The sequence below is a fragment of the Pristiophorus japonicus genome, chromosome 4 (assembly GCF_044704955.1).
Source record: "Pristiophorus japonicus isolate sPriJap1 chromosome 4, sPriJap1.hap1, whole genome shotgun sequence".
Classification (NCBI taxonomy): Eukaryota; Metazoa; Chordata; class Chondrichthyes; family Pristiophoridae; genus Pristiophorus; species Pristiophorus japonicus.
In genome coordinates this window covers 168,418,188-168,436,874 of record NC_091980.1, presented here as the reverse complement: position 1 = coordinate 168,436,874, position 18,687 = coordinate 168,418,188, and the positions used below count along the sequence as shown (strand labels likewise).

Sequence of the window (18,687 nt, the reverse complement as noted above, 5' to 3'; positions counted from 1 at the left end):
GGGCGAGGGAGAGTTGGGGGGAGGGCGAGGGAGAGTTGGGGGGAGGGCGAGGGAGAGTTGGGGGGAAGAGGGCGAGGGAGAGTTGGGGGGAGGGCGAGGGAGAGTTGGGGGGAGGGCGAGGGAGAGTTGGGGGGAGGGCGAGGGAGAGTTGGGGGGAGGGCGAGGGAGAGTTGGGGGGGAGGGCGAGGGAGAGTTGGGGGGAGGGCGAGGGAGAGTTGGGGGGAGGGCGAGGGAGAGTTGGGGGGAGGGCGAGGGAGAGTTGGGGGGAGGGCGAGGGAGAGTTGGGGGGAGGGCGAGGGAGAGTTGGGGGGAGGGCGAGGGAGAGTTGGGGGGAGGGGGAGGGAGAGTTGGGGGGAGGGCGAGGGAGAGTTGGGGGGAGGGGCGAGGGAGAGTTGGGGGGAGGGCGAGGGAGAGTTGGGGGGAGGGCGAGGGAGAGTTGGGGGGAGGGCGAGGGAGAGTTGGGGGGAGGGCGAGGGAGAGTTGGGGGGAGGGCGAGGGAGAGTTGGGGGGGAGGGCGAGGGAGAGTTGGGGGGGAGGGCGAGGGAGAGTTGGGGGGAGGGCGAGGGAGAGTTGGGGGGAGGGCGAGGGAGAGTTGGGGGGAGGGCGAGGGAGAGTTGGGGGGAGGGCGAGGGAGAGTTGGGGGGAGGGCGAGGGAGAGTTGGGGGGAGGGCGAGGGAGAGTTGGGGGGAGGGCGAGGGAGAGTTGGGGGGAGGGCGAGGGAGAGTTGGGGGGAGGGCGAGGGAGAGTTGGGGGGAGGGCGAGGGAGAGTTGGGGGGAGGGCGAGGGAGAGTTGGGGGGAGGGCGAGGGAGAGTTGGGGGGAGGGCGAGGGAGAGTTGGGGGGAGGGCGAGGGAGAGTTGGGGGGAGGGCGAGGGAGAGTTGGGGGGAGGGCGAGGGAGAGTTGGGGGGAGGGCGAGGGAGAGTTGGGGGGAGGGCGAGGGAGAGTTGGGGGGAGGGCGAGGGAGAGTTGGGGGGAGGGCGAGGGAGAGTTGGGGGGAGGGCGAGGGAGAGTTGGGGGGAGGGCGAGGGAGAGTTGGGGGGAGGGCGAGGGAGAGTTGGGGGGAGGGCGAGGGAGAGTTGGGGGGAGGGCGAGGGAGAGTTGGGGGGAGGGCGAGGGAGAGTTGGGGGGAGGGCGAGGGAGAGTTGGGGGGAGGGCGAGGGAGAGTTGGGGGGAGGGCGAGGGAGAGTTGGGGGGAGGGCGAGGGAGAGTTGGGGGGAGGGCGAGGGAGAGTTGGGGGGAGGGCGAGGGAGAGTTGGGGGGAGGGCGAGGGAGAGTTGGGGGGAGGGCGAGGGAGAGTTGGGGGGAGGGCGAGGGAGAGTTGGGGGGAGGGCGAGGGAGAGTTGGGGGGAGGGCGAGGGAGAGTTGGGGGGAGGGCGAGGGAGAGTTGGGGGGAGGGGGGCGAGGGAGAGTTGGGGGGAGGGCGAGGGAGAGTTGGGGGGAGGGCGAGGGAGAGTTGGGGGGAGGGCGAGGGAGAGTTGGGGGGAGGGCGAGGGAGAGTTGGGGGGAGGGCGAGGGAAAGTTGGGGGGAGGGGGGGGCGAGGGAGAGTTGGGGGGAGGGGGGGCGAGGGAGAGTTGGGGAGGGGGGGCGAGGGAGGGTTTTGGGGGGAGGGCGAGGGAGAGTTTTGGGGGGGAGGGCGAGGGAGAGTTGGGGGGAGGGCGAGGGAGAGTTGGGGGGAGGGCGAGGGAGAGTTGGGGGGAGGGGGGTGAGGGAGAGTTGGGGGGAGGGGGGTGAGGGTGAACGACAGCCGAGTACAACTCTGTCCTACAAGGCAATCCTTGCATGTTTATCCAGCAGATGACCGGATGGTGATAAGGAGCAGAAACTCTGGCTGAACCCCCCTCCTTGTTGAAGCCAGTTGTAGGGCCGCTACTGCCATCTGCTGAAGTCGGCATTGCTGGTATTTGGATCTGGGATCTTCCATTTCCATACAGCTTAATACATATAAAGACTTGCATTTATATAGCGCCTTTCACAACCACCAGACGTCCCAAAGCGTTTTACAGCCAATGAGATACTTTTGGAGTGCAGTCACTGGTGTAATGTGGGAAACGCGGCAGACAACTTGTGCACAGCAAGCTCCCACAAACAGCAATGTGATAATGACCAGATAATCTGTTTCATTATGCTGATTGAGGCATAAATATTGGCCAGGACACCGGGGATAACTCCCCTGCTCTTCTTCGAAATTGTGCCGTGGGATCTTTTACGTGCACCCGAGGGGGCAGACGGGGCCTCGGTTTAACGTCTCAACCAAAAGACAGCACCTCTGACAGTGCAGCACTCCCTCAGCACTGTACTGATTGGAGTATCAGCCGAGAGTTATGTGCTCAAGTCCCTGGAGTGGGACTTGAACCCACAACCTTCTGACTCAGGGGCAAGTGTGCTGTCCACTGAGCCACAGCTGACACATTTCTTTCTTATATTTTGATATACCTCCCAATCCTGTGACTCCACCATTTAGAAGGACAAGGGCAGCAGGCATATGAGAGCAACATCACGTCCAAGTTCCCCTCCAAGTCACATACCATCCTGACTTGGACATATAGCACTGTTCCTTCATCATCGCTAGGTCAAAATCCTGGAACTCTCTACCATTTTGGGAGCACTTTCACCACATGGACTCCAGCAGTTCAAGATGGCGGCTCACCACCACCTTCTCAGGGCAATTAGGGATGATCAATGAATGCTGGTCTTAACAGCAACGTCCACATCCTGAGAATTAATTATAAAATACCACACCCAGCATTGATACACTGAGCCATTGAAGAGACTAAATCGAGTCTTGCTTTGAATAATTAAACAAATCGATTTTTTTTTAAATAAAGATTTTTCAAAGTCTTGCCTGATCTTCAAATAACTTCAAGATTTATGATTACAATTGTGGGATTTGGCTCCAAACATAAACTGCATCGCTGAGGTACCTGCTTGTCCAACTGTTGTTCCAGCCTCTGAATCACGTCGTCCTTTTCCTGCAGCGTATTGGTCACCTCTTGGTACCTCCTGAATAAACTATTCTCTGATTCGCTAGTCTGGACATTGGCCGCTTTCAATTTCTCCCTCATTGCCTGCACCTGATCAGAGTTAAAACAAACACAAATTTTGGTCGAAACATTCTACATTAAAGACATTAACAAGTTGTTGTTAATGAAGGGTGTGACCTTGTGGCCATTTTGGCAATCTATTTCACACAGTGTGATGGGGAGGATCGAATGCATGCCTCATGCACTTCATTCCTGTTGGTGGCGTCTCTCACCTTGGTGGCCCCGATTAAGTTCCTTCCAGCACCATGTGGCTGGGAAGTGGCTGAATTGGCACATACTGTCCTGGCCACTTCCTTCCCTTGCCTTTAAGGTGCCAGCCTTGGCTCAGTGGGCAGCACATTCACCTCGGAGTCAGAAGGTTGTGAGTTCAAGTCCCATTCCAGAGACTTGAGCATAAAATCCAGGCTGACACGCCAGTGCAGTGCTGAAGGAGTGCTGCACTGTCGTAGGTGCCGTCTTTCAGATAAGACGTTAAACCGAGACCCTCGTCTGCCCTCTCAGGTGGATGGACCCCATGGCATTATTCTGAAGAAGAGCATGGGAGTTCTCCCTGGTGTCCGGGTTAATATTTATCCCGCAACCAAAATCTCTTCTGAAAAAAAAAGGATGTAATCATTATCACGTTGCTGTTAATGGGAGCTTGCTATGCACAACTTAGTTGCAACATTTCCGCAGGATGGCCCAAAGCATTTTACAGCCAATGAAGTAGTTTTTTTTTTTAAAAGTGTAGCCACTGTTGTAATGTGGAACAGTGGAAGCCAATTAGTGCAGAGCAGGTCCCACAAACAGCAATGTAAAATGACCAGATAATGTTTGAAGGATGGCAGACAGTGCAGCACTCCCTCAGTTCTACACGCTTTCTCCGCGATTTATCCTCCGCGTCCTACTGCCGAATTTATTTCCACATCCTGACGCACAGGTGGCCAAAATAACTTGGCAAATGGGGCGGCCCTGCACAATGTTGTACCAACAGGCCACCCTCCCAGAAATCACACTGGGAGGTCACCCGTCTCTCAGTCCTGTGGGAGACATCAACAGCAGGCTGGTGGGACAGCACACAAACAGGCCATTCGGATAAGGGAGTTTTGAGTTTTTGAAGGATAAGAGAGTCAAGGGTTATGGGGAGCGTGCAGGGAAGTGGAGCTGAGCCCAAGATCAGATCAGCCATGATCTTATTGAATGGCGGAGCAGGCTCGAGAGACCAAATGGCCGACTCCTGCTCCTATTTCTTATGTTCTTATGTTAGGCCAAACACGAGCCTTCTCCCACCTTAATTCATCTCACCCTATCAGCTTGTCCTTCTATTCCTTTCTCCCTCCTGTATTTATGTAGCTTCCCCTTAAATGCATCTCCACTATTCGCCTCAACCACTCCTTGTGGTAGCAAGTTCCACATTCTCACCGCTCTGGTAATGTCGGTTTCCTGAATTGACTATTAATAGTGACTATCTTATATTTTTGGCCCATAATTTTGGAAAAACCCACAAGTGAAAACATCTTCTCTACGTCTAGCCTATCAAACCCCTTCATAACTTGAAAGACCTCTATTAGGGCACCCCTCAGACTTCTCTTTTTTTCCAGAGAGAGAAGTACCCCAGCCAGTTCAATCTTTCCCAACAGTTACAGTGTTATGGGTAAAGGATAGGACCGGAGGAAGAAGCTGTGCGAATGACCACCCAAGACTTTGTTTAAAGTCTGCCATTAACAGCGGCTAAACAAAGCTCGCGTTGGCTTGTAACCTGACGCCATCCATTCTCAACACAAGGTCACAGTCCAAAATACCCCTATAGCTCCCACACACACACACAAAAAAACAGAAGAGGCTAAATCTGTTTTGCAGACGGTAACAGATCAAGGTAGGGGGGCCCTCCCCAGTGTTGACACAACACAACTCTGTGACTCGAGCCTGGCAAAGAAGACAGGTACTGACACTCAGGCACAGAGTGTGGGAAAGCAACCCCCCCCCCCCCCTGTAACCTTCCGTCTCGACAGGCACTCAGTCTCAATAATGGGCCCCAGCTTCCTGGTAATTGAGTAAAGTGTCACCCTTGACAATCCCGAGAGCTAATCATCTGAATTCTATTGACGATCTGTCCATATGGCTAATGATGGGCCTAAAGCCTTTGAAGTTCACCTCGAAGCCTCCAGCCGAGGCCTCGGTTACTGAACTGTTTTAACCCTTACACTGCTGGTCCACCTCTGGGAATGTTCTGGCGACTGGGGAATGAACAGTGGGGGTGTGAGGAAAGAATCTCTCTCCCCATGCATGAAAGGAGGTCATCTTGATTTAGTTAATGTAAACATCGCAGCCCAGATCGAAGGCCTGAAAATCCCCCACTAGATGATGTATCCGACAGGTTTCTCTCCACCTCGCGGTCGGTAACTTCAATGGGGATCAGAATCCCACGTCCAGGTCAAATCTCCTTTAACTTTTGAGCAGTGTTCGAGCTAGGGATGCCAACTCGGGTTGGATGCCTCTCTGGAGGTTTTATCACACGCAGGGTTAAGGGGAAAGAGGGGGGAGTGGGACTAATTGATCTTTTACGTTCACTTGAAAGAGGGCCTCGGTTTAACATTTCATCTGAAAGACAGCACCTCCGACAGTGCAGTGCTCCCTCAGTGCGGCACTAATTTTTTTGTGCTCAAGTCCCTGGAGCGGGATTTGAACCCACAACCTTCTGACTCAGAGGCGAGAGAGCTACCCACTGAGCCATGGCTGACTAACCGTGGGAAGGTGGGGTGCAGCCAGGGTAGGCGTGTCAGGTGACCAAAGACGGAGTGTGGGGGCGGGGCGGTGGGACGCAGGAGGTCAGGTGATGAAACCTCCAGGAATACGTCCAACCAAGATTGGCAACCCTCACTTCCAGTTCAGGCTGGTCGACAGTGTGTAATTGTAGCTGAATGTCCATCAGTCAGATCATTTTAAAATACACACAGCCAAGCAACCCGTGAGGAGGAGGCTAACCCGGACCTTTCCTGCTGCTTCATTACGATAAGTTTCAGTTCCCTTTTATTCACCCCTCCAAGAAAAGCTCCATATCAAACCTAACTGGACCTGTTGGAGTACTGTATGCATCGCTGGACTCCGCACCAGAGGAAGGATATTGAGGGCGCACGCACTGGGATGAGAATACGGAGAAAGACTTGAGAAACTGGAGCTTCCTTCATTCGAACAACGCAGATCATGGGGCAATGTGTTACAAATGACGAGAGCATGAGGCACGACAGATAGAAGCAGACAGTTTGTACTGGTTGAAGGGTCTGGAATGAGGAGCCAGAGATACAAGAGAGTTAGAACAAAGGAAGGAGGGTAGGAAGGAAGGAGGGTAGGAAGGAAGGAGGGTAGGAAGGAAGGAGGGTAGGAAGGAAGGAGGGTAGGAAGGAAGGAGGGTAGGAAGGAAGGAGGGTAGGAAGGAAGGAGGGTAGGAAGGAAGGAGGGTAGGAAGGAAGGAGGGTAGGAAGGAAGGAGGGTAGGAAGGAAGGAGGGTAGGAAGGAAGGAGGGTAAGAAGGAAGGAGGGTAGGAAGGAAGGAGGGTAGGAAGGAAGGAGGGTAGGAAGGAAGGAGGGTAGGAAGGAAGGAGGGACTTGCATTTATGTAGCACCTTTCATGAACCCTGGATATCTCAAAGCGCTTTACAGCCCATGAAGTACTTTTGGAGTGTAGTCACTGTTGTAATGTGGGAAACGCAGCAGCCAACTTGTGCACAGTAAGCTCCCACAAACAGCAATGTGATAATGACTAAATAATCTGTATTTTTGTTATGTTGATTGAGGGATAAATATTGGCCAGGACCCCGGGGATAACTCCCCTGCTCTTCTTCGATGTAGTGCCATGGGCCTATCCACCTGAGAGGGCAGATGGGGCCTCGGTTTAATGTCTCATCTGTAAGGAGCAAATTCTTCACACAGAGAGTTGAGAGGCTGTGGAATTCACTTCCAAGGTTAGTGGGTGAGACAGAAACAAGGTCAGTGTTAAAGATTAGATTGGATAGGTGGGTGAAGAAAAAGGTTGTTGAAGGTTCATGGTGGTAAATGCAATTGGAACTATTTGCTGGCGTGGAGTGTAAACACCAACAGGGACTGGTTGGGCCAAAAGACCTGTTTCCGTTGATGTGACTTCCATGTATTTATTCAGGCCTGTCACTGCTGCAGTCCACACCAGCCATGAGTATGGCCCCTGACTGATTCTGTCTCTCTCCCTAGCCCAGGATCGCTGTGACACTACGACATTTTCCCCGTCCGAGATCGACAAACACAACGCAGGTCCGGAAATGGACCCTGGGCCTCCAGGTCGGGACTACACTGGACAGCGTCTTCACACACGTAGGGAATGAGACCACAATTCTCCCGCCCCCTCCCCAGCCCGGCGAGAAGATTCTGCTTGGATGTTACCGCTCTGCAGTGTTATTCTGCACAGCTACAGCTTGGCTGGTGTCTTCAGAATGGATGGGTTTTATTTTTATTCGTTCATGGGATGTGACCATCGCTGGCAAGGCCGGCATTTAATGCCCTTCCCTCATTGCCCTTGAGAAGGTGGCGGTGATTCGCCTTCTTGAACCGCTGCAGTCGTGTGGTGAAGGTTCTCCCAGAGCACTACTACTCAACTTTATCAAAACCCGTCATCATTTTGAACACCTCGATCAAATCTCACTGTAATCTTCGCGACTCAAAAGATTAACCCCAGCTTCTTTAGTCTTTCTAAGTAACTGAAGTCCCTCATCCCTGGTGCATGACGTAAGGAAAGCCCTCAGTGCTGGAGAGCTTTGGGAACCATGGGTATAAAGCCACTGGTTCCTCCTAAGCCTGCTACACCTGCCACTTAAGTTTAAGAAAGAAAATTAAACAGAAGCAGAAGGAAACGTGTCAAGAATTCAGTAGATTACAATGATTTCAGTCGATGACATTGGGAGGATAGAGGCACCAATGTCAGTGTTCTTGCCTAGGTCAACATCCCCAACACTGACCACACTCGACCAGCTCCGCTGGGCGGGCCACATCATCCGTATGCCCAACACAAGACTCCCAAAGCAAGCGCTCTACTCGGAACTCCTACAAGGCAAGCGATCCTCAGGTGGGCAGAGGAAACGTTTCAAGGACACCCTCAAAGCCTCATTGATAAAGTGCAACTGACACCTGGGAATCCCTGGCCCAAGACCGCCCAAAATAAAGGAAGAGCATCCGGGAGGGCATTGAGCATCTCGAGTCTCGGCGCCGAGAGCATGCAGAAAACAAGTGCAGGCAGCGGAAGGAGCGTGCAGCAAACCAGTCCCACACACACTTTCCTTCAACCATTGTCTGTCCCACCTGTGATAGAGACTGTAATTCCCGTATTGGACTGTTCAGTCACCTGAGAACTCACTTTTAGAGTGTAAGCAAGTCTTCCTCAATTTCGAGGTACTGAATATGATGATGATGACAATGATTTACTGAAAGTCACAGTCCCTATTTCAAAATAATAACCTCGCTGAGGCTCTAGCAGATCTCTTTAGTTTAGGAGCGCAGTCCCTTTAATAGGCTGCACGACTCATTCAAATTTTCACACATGCGCGGTATCTTTCATTGAAAAGCAGGTGAGCGGCCTGCATGGGACCCCCAGACCATGGTCACAAAGCTTAGCGGGAATGGCGATATAATTCAAGTCAGGATAGTGTGCGAGTTGGAGCGGAACTTGCAGGTGATAGTGTTCCCATACGCCTGCTGCCCTTGTCCTTTCAGGCAGTAAAGGTTTAGGAAGTGCTGCCGAAGAACGCTTGTTGGATTCTGCCAATCTGACCCAGGCCCCAAGAAGATAATAAACAGTCGGCATTCCCCACTCTGGATCGCAGCAGGCAGTCCCCCCAAGTTGTGATGCCTTCTGCTGCCAAATAGCAAACCCGCTCTCCCAATTTAGGCTCAAGCATGGGCAGTACAGGAGCGCAGCTTTCCGTACAGGAGCGCAGAGAATTGAAAACAAGACCCTGCTTCAACAATAACAACTTGCATTGATATAGTGCCTTGAATGTGGCACAACGTCCCAAGGCATGTCACAGAAGCATTATATGACACCGAGTCATATAAGGAGAGATTAGGACTGATGAGGTTAGGTTTGGCCTCGTCATCAAAATAGACGAAGGACAGGGGACCAAGAGCTTGGTCAAAGAGGTAGGTTTTAAGGAACGTCTTAACGGAGCAGAGAGAGGTAGCGAGGTAGCAAGGCGGAGAGGTTTAGGGAGGGAGTTCCAGAGCTTGGGGCCCAGGCAGCTGAAGGCACAGTTGCCGATGGTGGAATGAAGAAATGGGGGATGCACAAGAGACCAGAGTTGGAGCAGCGCAGAGTTCTCGGAGGGTTGCAAGGTCGGAGGAGGTTAGAGATAGGAAGGGGCGAGGCCATGGAGAAATTTGACCATGAGGATGAAAATTTGAGGGGTTGCTGGACCAGGAGCCAATGTGGATAAATAAGCAGAGGGGCGATGGGTGAACGGGACTTGGTGCGAGTTAAGATATGGGCAGCAGAGGTTTGGAGGAGCTCAGGTTTACGGAGGGTGTAAGGCAGGAGTCCAGCCTGGAGAGCGTTGCAATAGTCGAGTCTGGAGGGAACAAAGTTTTAAACTGTTCTGAAGGACGATGGTGTCCTGGCTATTTGGATGTGGGGGGGGGGGGGGAAGAGGGGGATGGGGGAGGGCAGGCCCTGCTCATTAAAAGCAATAAAGCGGCTCATTCTGCCGAGGTCTCCCTTTCTCGCAGGATTCCAGGACTTTTCCCAGACACATTCATTGAAGTGAGCAAATGAACTGTGAAGCAGGGGGCCCCACTGGTCAGGGAAGGGGGATGAGTTAATCATTCACCAGTTGCCGGGGGAGCTGTGGGAACCTTTTTCCAGCACAGATCCAGCAATAGGTTGACTCACCTAGTAACAGCGTGGAGGCTCTGCAGAATCTGTACACGCCCCAACTATCAGACATACCCCACCTCACAACATCAACACCATCAACAAACCACCACCATCAACGCCCAGGGTCAGCTCCTGGTCTGCACCGAGGCAGCTGATCTCAGCTGGACAATGGTGGAGGTGCCACCATCACCTTCAGTGCCCTGGATTAGGGAGTGAGATTGAAGGGGGGTTGGGGGGAGCAGGGGGAACATAAGAACATAAGGAATAGGAGCAGGAATAGGCCATTTGGCCCCTCGAGCCTGCTCTGCCATTCAATAAGATCATAGCTGATCTGACCCTGGCCTCAACTCCACTTCCCTGCCCGCTCCCCATAACCCTTCACCCCCTTATTGTTCAAAAATCTGTCTTTCTCCACCTTAAATATATTCAATGACCCAGCCTCCACAGCACTCTGGGACAGAGAATTCCAAAGATTCACGACCCTCAAAGGTGAAATTCCTCCTCATCTCCGTTTTAAATGGCGACCCCTTATTCTGAAACTATACCCCCTAATTCTAGATTCCCCCACGAGGGGAAACATTCTCTCTGCATCTACCCTGTCAAACTCCCTCAGAATCTTATACATTTCGATAAGATCACCTCTCATTCTTCTGAACTCCAATGTGTATAGGCCCAATCTACTCAAACTATCTTCATAAGTCAACCCCTTCATCTCAGGAATCAACCTCATGAACCTTCTCTGAACAGCCTCCAATGCAAGTGTATCCTTCCTTAAATACGGAGACCACAAATGTACGCAGTACTCCAAGTGTGCAGGAAGGGGGAAATCAGTTTGATCCCAGATCACCAAACTGTGAATCTCCCTGGAATTAACTCACAAACCACAAAAAGGATGTTGGTGGGAGGGTAGTGAGATGAGAATAGTTTTTTTTAAAAGCAGCAAACTTGTAAAGATCTGGAATGTGGTCCCTGAGAGAGCAGTGGAAGCAGATTCAATAGGAACTTTCAAAAGGGAATTGGATTGCTTCCACCACTCAGAGCAAAGTAAAAAACAACCTATGGGGAAAGAGCAGGGGCGGGAGTGGAGTAACTGGAATGTCTGATTCAAAGAGCTAGCACAAGCACAGTGGGCCGAATAGGCTCCTCCTGTGCAGTAATAGTCTATGATTCTACGAGGGGAGAAGATGGGAGAATTTCAATGAGTTCATCCAAACGTCCAAGGGAATGACTCACGAAAAGATAACTGTGATTGAGTATCCTGGAAAGTGTAGAACGTTTCATGCTAGAGGCACCGATAGATTGCTCTCTCCCACTCAGTGAAGAGAAGGCGGCGCAAGGTTCTACGAACATAAGAAAGCTCAGAGTAAGAAAATGCCATTTGGTCCGACAAGGTTCCATCCCATCACAGAGTCGACCCGAAATGATCAGCATCCCAAAGAATGTTCCGAAGTTTCTCCCACCCCACCTCGGGTTGCCTACTCTGATTGGACCGTATTCCTAGAGGTTTTGTCACATGACCTCTCGCTCTAACCGCCCCACCCCCGCGCTCCCGCCATTGGTGGCCTGACACGCCCATCTTCACAGTGCAACACCTTCCTTCACCAATTGGAAAATGAGTTGACTCTTCATTACCCGAATGGATGATTCTTGAACGTCAGTCCATCAGCCTTGCCCTCTCCCCCAGGTCCAATATTTTTATATCTAATTATACAAAAGTGTTCAAAGAAAATAATAAACTATTTTTTTTGAACACCTCTTTGATCCCGGATTTGCTCGCAGTAGTGTCCTGGCGATTAGCTTTCCATTCCTGTAGAACCACCCAGGACAATGCTGGAGGGTGGGTCACCCTATTCCCACCCAATGTGTTTGAACATGCAGTTGAAAAGCTCCCCCATGGCTCCGTGACTGAACGGTGCAATGTCCAGTGTACAGATCAGGGTAGCACACAGGTTCAATACCTGGGGGTGGAAATTCGGTCTGCTGCCGCCTCTGTTTGTTCCCCGGAGGAGCAGTAATGGCGGCGGAAATCATTTCCGGGTGGGCGGACGGGTGACGAGCTTCCTACGCCCTGCCGGGATGTTCGGTTCTGGTTTTGTGGAATCGTGGAGCAGTACCGCCCGGGAGAGGCGAGCCCGTGTGCATGCCCCTGGTTGCGACACCATTCTGAAATTTGTTTTCTGGGGGACCCATAGCGCCCAGTAGCGCACCTTAGTGGGACCGCCTGGGAAAGCGGGCAGTCCGAGCTGTACCGGCTGCAGTGAGGGAAGGAATGTCTATCTGAGGTAAGTGTGATTGGGGTTTTGATTTTTTATTGCTGCGATTTATCTTTATGTGGGGTGAAGAAGGTATTGGGAATGTTTTTTTAAAACTGATTTTATCCCCCCCCAGGGAGGCCTCCCTTAGGGTACTCCGAGGCCGGCTGTTTAGCTGGGGATTTTCAGTTGCTCAGCCGACCTAGAGCCCCGAGAGAGGTGTGGAACACCTCCCTTAGTGCCCCGCCCCACACTCAGGGCCCAACCATTTTTTTTTTTTTTTTTTTAATTCGTAGCCAATCGTTCCAATTCTTTGTCAAATCACAAACGCCAGAGGTCACCTTGCACATGCCAAGGATCACTCTGCGCCAATGCTCTTAGCCAAAAGGCCTAGAGCCACTGCACCGTTCCTGGAAGTACTGCAATACCAGGTTCGTGCCATGGAGGTGGATGGGTCAGGTCCCCCACACACCTCCGTGGAGGTGGATGGGTCAACCCACCCCACCCACCTCCTGTTTCCAAAAATGCAAGCATATACCTTCCTGACCAGGGAGAAACCACCCGGAGGTCATGGTGGCTGGTCAGGTTAGTTATGCATGATCTTAGCCAAAAGGCCGAGAAGCGATAAATGCTATGCCACAGTGCTGATATAACTGTGGGATAACATTTCCCGGCATAAAATTTACCGTCCCTCCGCTATTAGTGTCCTAATTAGCCCCCAACACAATTTCCAGCCCCTGGTCTGTGCTCAATCACCGGATCTCAGGTGTTCAACAGTGAGGGTCGAGGGAGAGCAGGTGTTAGACAGGATTGCATACTCCAGTTTGTTATTGAGAATGTATTGCTAGGGCAGTGCTGTACATACTAAGGTGGGGAGGACGTCTTATAACAAACAGTTGCTTCCTCTGTCCTTCTTTGTTGTATGAAGGGGGCTTAGTACCTGTTTCTCCGCATTCTCTGCCCGCTGGTCAGCCTCAATCACTCGTTGTTCCAGCTCCTGCATCTGTGAGGAGGACAGAAGGCAAGGATTAAGCAACGTCCCTGGAGTACAGACAGGAAGAAAGACCCTTACTCAGCACGGTACTCCTGGCATCAGTGAAGCTCTCCTGGGGATGAGAGGCCGAAGGGTCTTTAACATAGCTTTCCCATTCAACACAGAGATCTTTCACCTCACTCCAACATACTGGGATCGATTTTAGCCCTACCCATCTGATAAAAACTGGGCAAGCGGGCAGATAAAAAAAAATTGCACGGGTTGCTTAACTGCCCGCATCCCGCTGACCGTAATGTTTACCCAGGCTTCCAGACAGGCAGCTAAGCTGCTGGGGTCCTTCTCTAAATATGCAGGGCAGGATCTGATGATATAATCGAGCCTTGACTGTGATTTTAACTCAGGCCCGAGCGGGGAAGCCACTGTTGAGCCAGGCTGAAGAGAGTCGGGATCTGACGGGAGGCCAAAGGGGCCCAAACAGGGAAGTATATTTTTTTAAACTTTTCTTCATGGGGCCAGGAGGACTGAGAAACTAGGCCCCACAATGAAAGTTTCGGCCTTCCTCATCTCCCACGAGACCCTGCCGGAACCCCCTGTCGTACACACCTAGCTTCATGCCAATTTTCCGAGAGGCTGTCAGTGCCATGGTGACGAGGTCTAGGAGTTGGAATAGCCTGGCCCTGTGTGCTCCTTCAGCGGGTGAGTTTCTAACTGTCCCCACCGCCACCCACCCTCCCTTAACCCGCTTGGAGTAAAGTGCGTTTTAGAAATTAAAGACACACACCAGCTGACATGAAGCTGAATGTCTCCAGGAGACATGCACTACTGCCATGATTCCCAGAGGATATTCGATGCTCCAGGTCTCCATGGCCACACTGTGCAAAAAACAATGTACCAGAGTCTGAAACTGCAGAAATTGTCTGTATAGAATGGCGGCAGGATTTCAGTCACGTGTAATGGGCACTGAAGGCTGCTTGTAAATACTGCCGTGATTTTGCTTATATGGCACAGGCACACTGGGCCGAATGGCCTCCTTCTGTGCTGTACCATTCATTCTCTGTGCTTGCTTCTGTTTGGTACCCATCATCACCATCAGAGGCAGTCCCTCTTATCGAGGATGACTTGCTTCCACACCAAGGGATGAGTTCACAGGTGTTTCAATAAAGGACCTAATATTCCAGATCCCGAACTACATCTTGAAGGGTGGAAGATGCCTGTGCGTGGATTTTTAACGTGGGGTGGCCGTTGCACACCAGCCACCACACGGGCTTGACAGAGCTAGGTCTTGGTCCAGTGGCAAGGATTACCCAAGACTAACTGGAGACCAGCTCTGCTGCACAGACCGAGCGTGCACACATATCGCAGTGTGGGCTGGCCTGTGCTGCCCCTGGGCCCCCGCCTCTTCTGGGCCCCAGATTCACGCCTCTCCTGGGCCCCGGTCACTTCCCTCTACAGATTCTTGCCGCTCCTTCGCCCCTCCTGTTGTGCTTGCCCGCACTGCAATCACCGACCTAGCTCCGTAACCGTCGCTCTCCTGCAGCAGCACGCGCTGCTCCCTGCAGTGGTATGCCACCGCACACTGCTGCCTCCAATGGCCCCGGCCTACTGAAGGTCTTGCAGGTCAGGACCGCGCCAGTTTCCAGGCCGGGCCACCGTACTCTGTTCCCTCCAATGGCCCCGGCCTGCTGATGGACTTGCAGGTCAGGACCGCGCCAGTTTCCAGGCCGGGCCACCGTACTCTGCTCCCTCCAATGGCCCCGGCCTGCTGATGGACTTGCAGGTCGGGACCGCGCCAGTTTCCAGGCTGGGCCACCGTACTCTGCTCCCTCCAATGGCCCCGGCCACCAGTTGCTCTCTCTCTCTCACTCTACTTCCATACGGCTCAACTGTGGCTCAGTTGGTAACACTCTCACCTCTGAGTTAGAAAGGATACACTCCAGTGACTTGAGCACAAACATCCAAGCTGACACCTCAGTGGAGTATTGAACTGTCAGTTGTGCCGTCTTTTGGATGAGACGTTAAACCAAGGCCCCGTCTGCCCTCTCCAGGTGGATGAAAAAGAATCCATGTCACTATTTCGAAGAGTTCTCCTACGCTCTGGAATTCCCTCCCCAAACCTCTCCTCCTTTACAATGCTCCTTAAAACCGACCACCTGTCGTAATATTGCTTTACATGGCTCAGTGCCATAACGGCCCCTGTTAAGCACCTTTTACTGCGTTAAAGGCGCTATATAAATGCAAGTTTTTGATGTTTCCCTTGGCCAATATTTATCCCTCAATCAACACAACAAAAACAGATTATCTGGTCATTATTGCATTGCTGTTTGTGGGAGCTTGCTGTGTGCAAATTGGCTGCCGCATTTCCCACATTACAACAGTGACTACACTCCAAAAGTACTTCATGGGCTGTAAAGCGCTTTGGGACGTCCTCACATCATGAAAAGCGCTATATAAATGCAAAAATAAGGGGTTGCCCATTTAAAGTGGAGATGAGGAGGAATTTCTTCTCTCAGAGGGTCGTGAATCTGTGGAATTCTCTGCCCCAGAGAGCTGTGGAGGCTGGGTCATTGAATATATGATGGGGATAGACAGATCTCTAAATGATAAGGGAGTCAAGGGTTATGGGGAGCGGGCAGTGAAGTGGAGTTGAGGCTAAGATCACATCAGCCATGAACTTATTGAATGGCAGAGCAGGCTCGAGGGGCCAAACGGCCGACTCTTGCTCCTATTTCTTACATTCTGATGTTATGGAGGTTCATTATTTTAATCTGCTCAGTTTAACGCAGGGATCATTCCCTGGGAGAAGGTTATTCCTTGTAACAAAGCTCCAAGTTTACAGCTGGAGTGTAATTGTAGAGTACAGCCCAAGGCTTTGATCCAAAATATGTTTGGGGTGGAGGGGAAACAGTTGAAATCTTTTACAAGGATTCACTTTAAAAGGAAAACACACACACACACACACACAGCAGACAGAGGGCACGCTGGAACGTCTAGGGTTTCACAAATCACCTGTTTGATGTGCATTAAACAATTACACAGCTTGTCTGAACCAACATTTCCCCCCCACTCCCCCTATTGAACTCAGACATCTTGTGAGGAAGTTGTAAAAGGCACAGACCAGTCCTGAAATCAGCCTCTCTGCAGACTTGGGCCTTTGAAGCCTGCGGAGTTCCGGGTGAGTGGCAGGAGGGATTATGTGGTAAACGGGGGGTGGAAGACTTTGCAACACAAGCCCCTTCCCCAGGTTGCTCAAGTACTTCCCCATCTGTTTCAGGAAAAGGTTGAGCATCTCAATTAAAATCCCAGCTGTTAACTCACAAGCCTTTGGGCCCAGAATTACACTTGCTGTGAAGTCGCTCCCCAGCTCCAAACACCAGTTGGAAAATGTACTCCCTTTCCTGATCATTTTCCACGCGTCCCCCCCACCCCGCCCTCCTCATTTCTTTCCTTCATTCTCAAAGGCGTTCACTCCCTACTGGGGCACGGGGCCCACAGACGCCAGGAGCTCCTTGTGCATGCTTCAAAAGTACCCTTTGGCACAACTCCCAAACACCCATTCCCTGCTATCCCTTTAAAACAGCACCCAGTGTCCCTTTAAAACAGCACCCAGTGTCCCTTTAAAACAGCACCCAGTGTCCCTTTAAAGCATGGGAAGTCACATCAAAAAGCATCTCCTTCCTTCCTGCCTGAAGAACATCCAGTAAAACGCCACGATATTAAGCTAACTTTACAGTACGTACTGTTATCAACTCCGAGCTGTGGCATTCTGCACATGACCCTGGAGCATGTTCACTTTTCGGGGCAACCAGCTGGGCAAGATCCGTCACAGGCGGTCACCGCTGGCATGGACCTGGTACAATATAAGGTCACCTGGTCCTCCCATACAACCCGATCGAATTGTGCCAGGCCAGGTTTGCTTGAGCAGGGTGTTCACTGTAGTGAATCAGGAAACAATGACTGGGCTTATGCTCTCACTGCACCTGGTGCACAGAGGTGATGCTACCCCTCCCCAAAACCTCCCCCAGCACTGCCTGAACTTGTACCATTGGCATAACTGGCACTTTACCATTGTACAAACCCCTTCACCTGCGTACCCTGTTCCCTTCCACCATCCAGTGGGGCGGGGACAGTATCTGGCATCTATCAGGGTCTGTTTCAATCAATTGCAGTGTTGCCAACCCTTGCAGGTTGCATCACATGACCCACGACCTCCAACCGCCCCGCCCCCACACTCCTGCCATTGGCCGCCCAACATGTCCATCATTGCTGAGCCCCGCCTTCCTGCAAAGCGAACAGGCTCTTCATTACCTGATTCTTCACAGTCAGTCAAACAGCCTCCACCCCAGCCCAGTCCAATACTTTTATAACTGGCGGGGGGCACTAACGGGGCACAATTAAGTTTTTGCCTGGGCGAGGTGGGGGGGGGGTGATTGCGCCTCCTGGGAAATTGCCCCGGAGGTTGGGGGGGGGGGCAATATACCGGTAGTGCCGCACCCCACGATTTGCACCCTGGGCAGGCGCACGCCCGGCGATGCCGTCATTACCATGTGCGCCAACCTTTCACCACCACATGCTGACCGCTTTGCACCCCGCGGGGGAAATTGCCACACGGGCCGCGAGAGTGGTGCCGGTGGATCACCTCCCTGGTGGCCCAGTGACAGCCACCCAAGGACCTGCAGAGTGCGCAGCAGCCCGCCCCTTTAAATGACAAGGGAGGGGCGTTGTAGAGCGTCATCGTTACACGGAGTATCCGCGCAGCTTGGCGCTCCCACCCCGGCAGCAACCTTCCAAGAGCACAGAGCACCGCAGACAGCGTTCTGCCTCCTTGGCGGGGCGCACGTGCCCAAATCCATGTCGAGGGCGGGACTTGCGGGCCGGGCGATAAAAGTCCGGTCGGGGCGTGGGGCAATTTCGGCCCCTCTGTCTCCATTCCCATCCCGTGGTTACCTGTCCCCCGGGAACAGTTTTAGACAGGAGTTAGGCAAGCAGTGGGCAAGGTCATTAACTCCAGGATCTACTGCTTGTCTCCTGGCACTCATCTCGAGAAGGACACTGCTGTCATTGATCACCCCTGCACTCTCGCTCTCGGTCCAGCAATTTTCAAATCCCTCCCTGACCTCGCCCCTCCCCATCTCTGAAACCTCGGCAACCGTCCGAGAACTCTGTGTTCATTCAAATCTGGTCTCTTCTCTCACTCCCTTCGCTCCACCATTGGTGGCTGTGCCTTCTGTTGCCTGGGCCCCAAACTCTTTGCAATTCCTTCCCTAAACTACTCCATCTCTCTATCTCTCTCTCCTCCTTTAAGACGCTCCTTAAAACCTCTTTGAACATGCTTTTGGTCACCTGTTCTAATATCTCCTTATATTGCTTGGTGTCAAACCTGGTCTGAAAACGCTCCTGAGAAGCATCTGGAGACATTTTACTACATTAAAGGTGCCGTATTGTTGTGGTTCGACAGACTACTAACTCGCCCCATTTGGGAAAGACTGGCTTCGGGCAATACCAAGGAAGCACGAGACCTCAAGGAAAGGG

General features: G+C 52.4%; 1 protein-coding gene and 1 pseudogene across 1 annotated transcript in view; both read right to left on the bottom strand.

Moving 5' to 3' along the window:
* Nucleotides 1-18,687, bottom strand: part of plekhh1 (pleckstrin homology domain containing, family H (with MyTH4 domain) member 1) — a 140,271-nt gene that overhangs the window by 88,329 nt on the left and 33,255 nt on the right. Inside the window, exons 3-4 of the mRNA XM_070878820.1 lie at nt 13,105-13,167; nt 2,923-3,072 (exon numbers count right to left, since the gene is read on the bottom strand). Of these exons, the coding sequence (XP_070734921.1) occupies nt 2,923-3,072; nt 13,105-13,167 (213 nt within the window). The remainder of the gene's footprint in view (nt 1-2,922; nt 3,073-13,104; nt 13,168-18,687) is intronic.
* Nucleotides 12,559-12,790, bottom strand: LOC139263567 (U2 spliceosomal RNA; annotated as a pseudogene).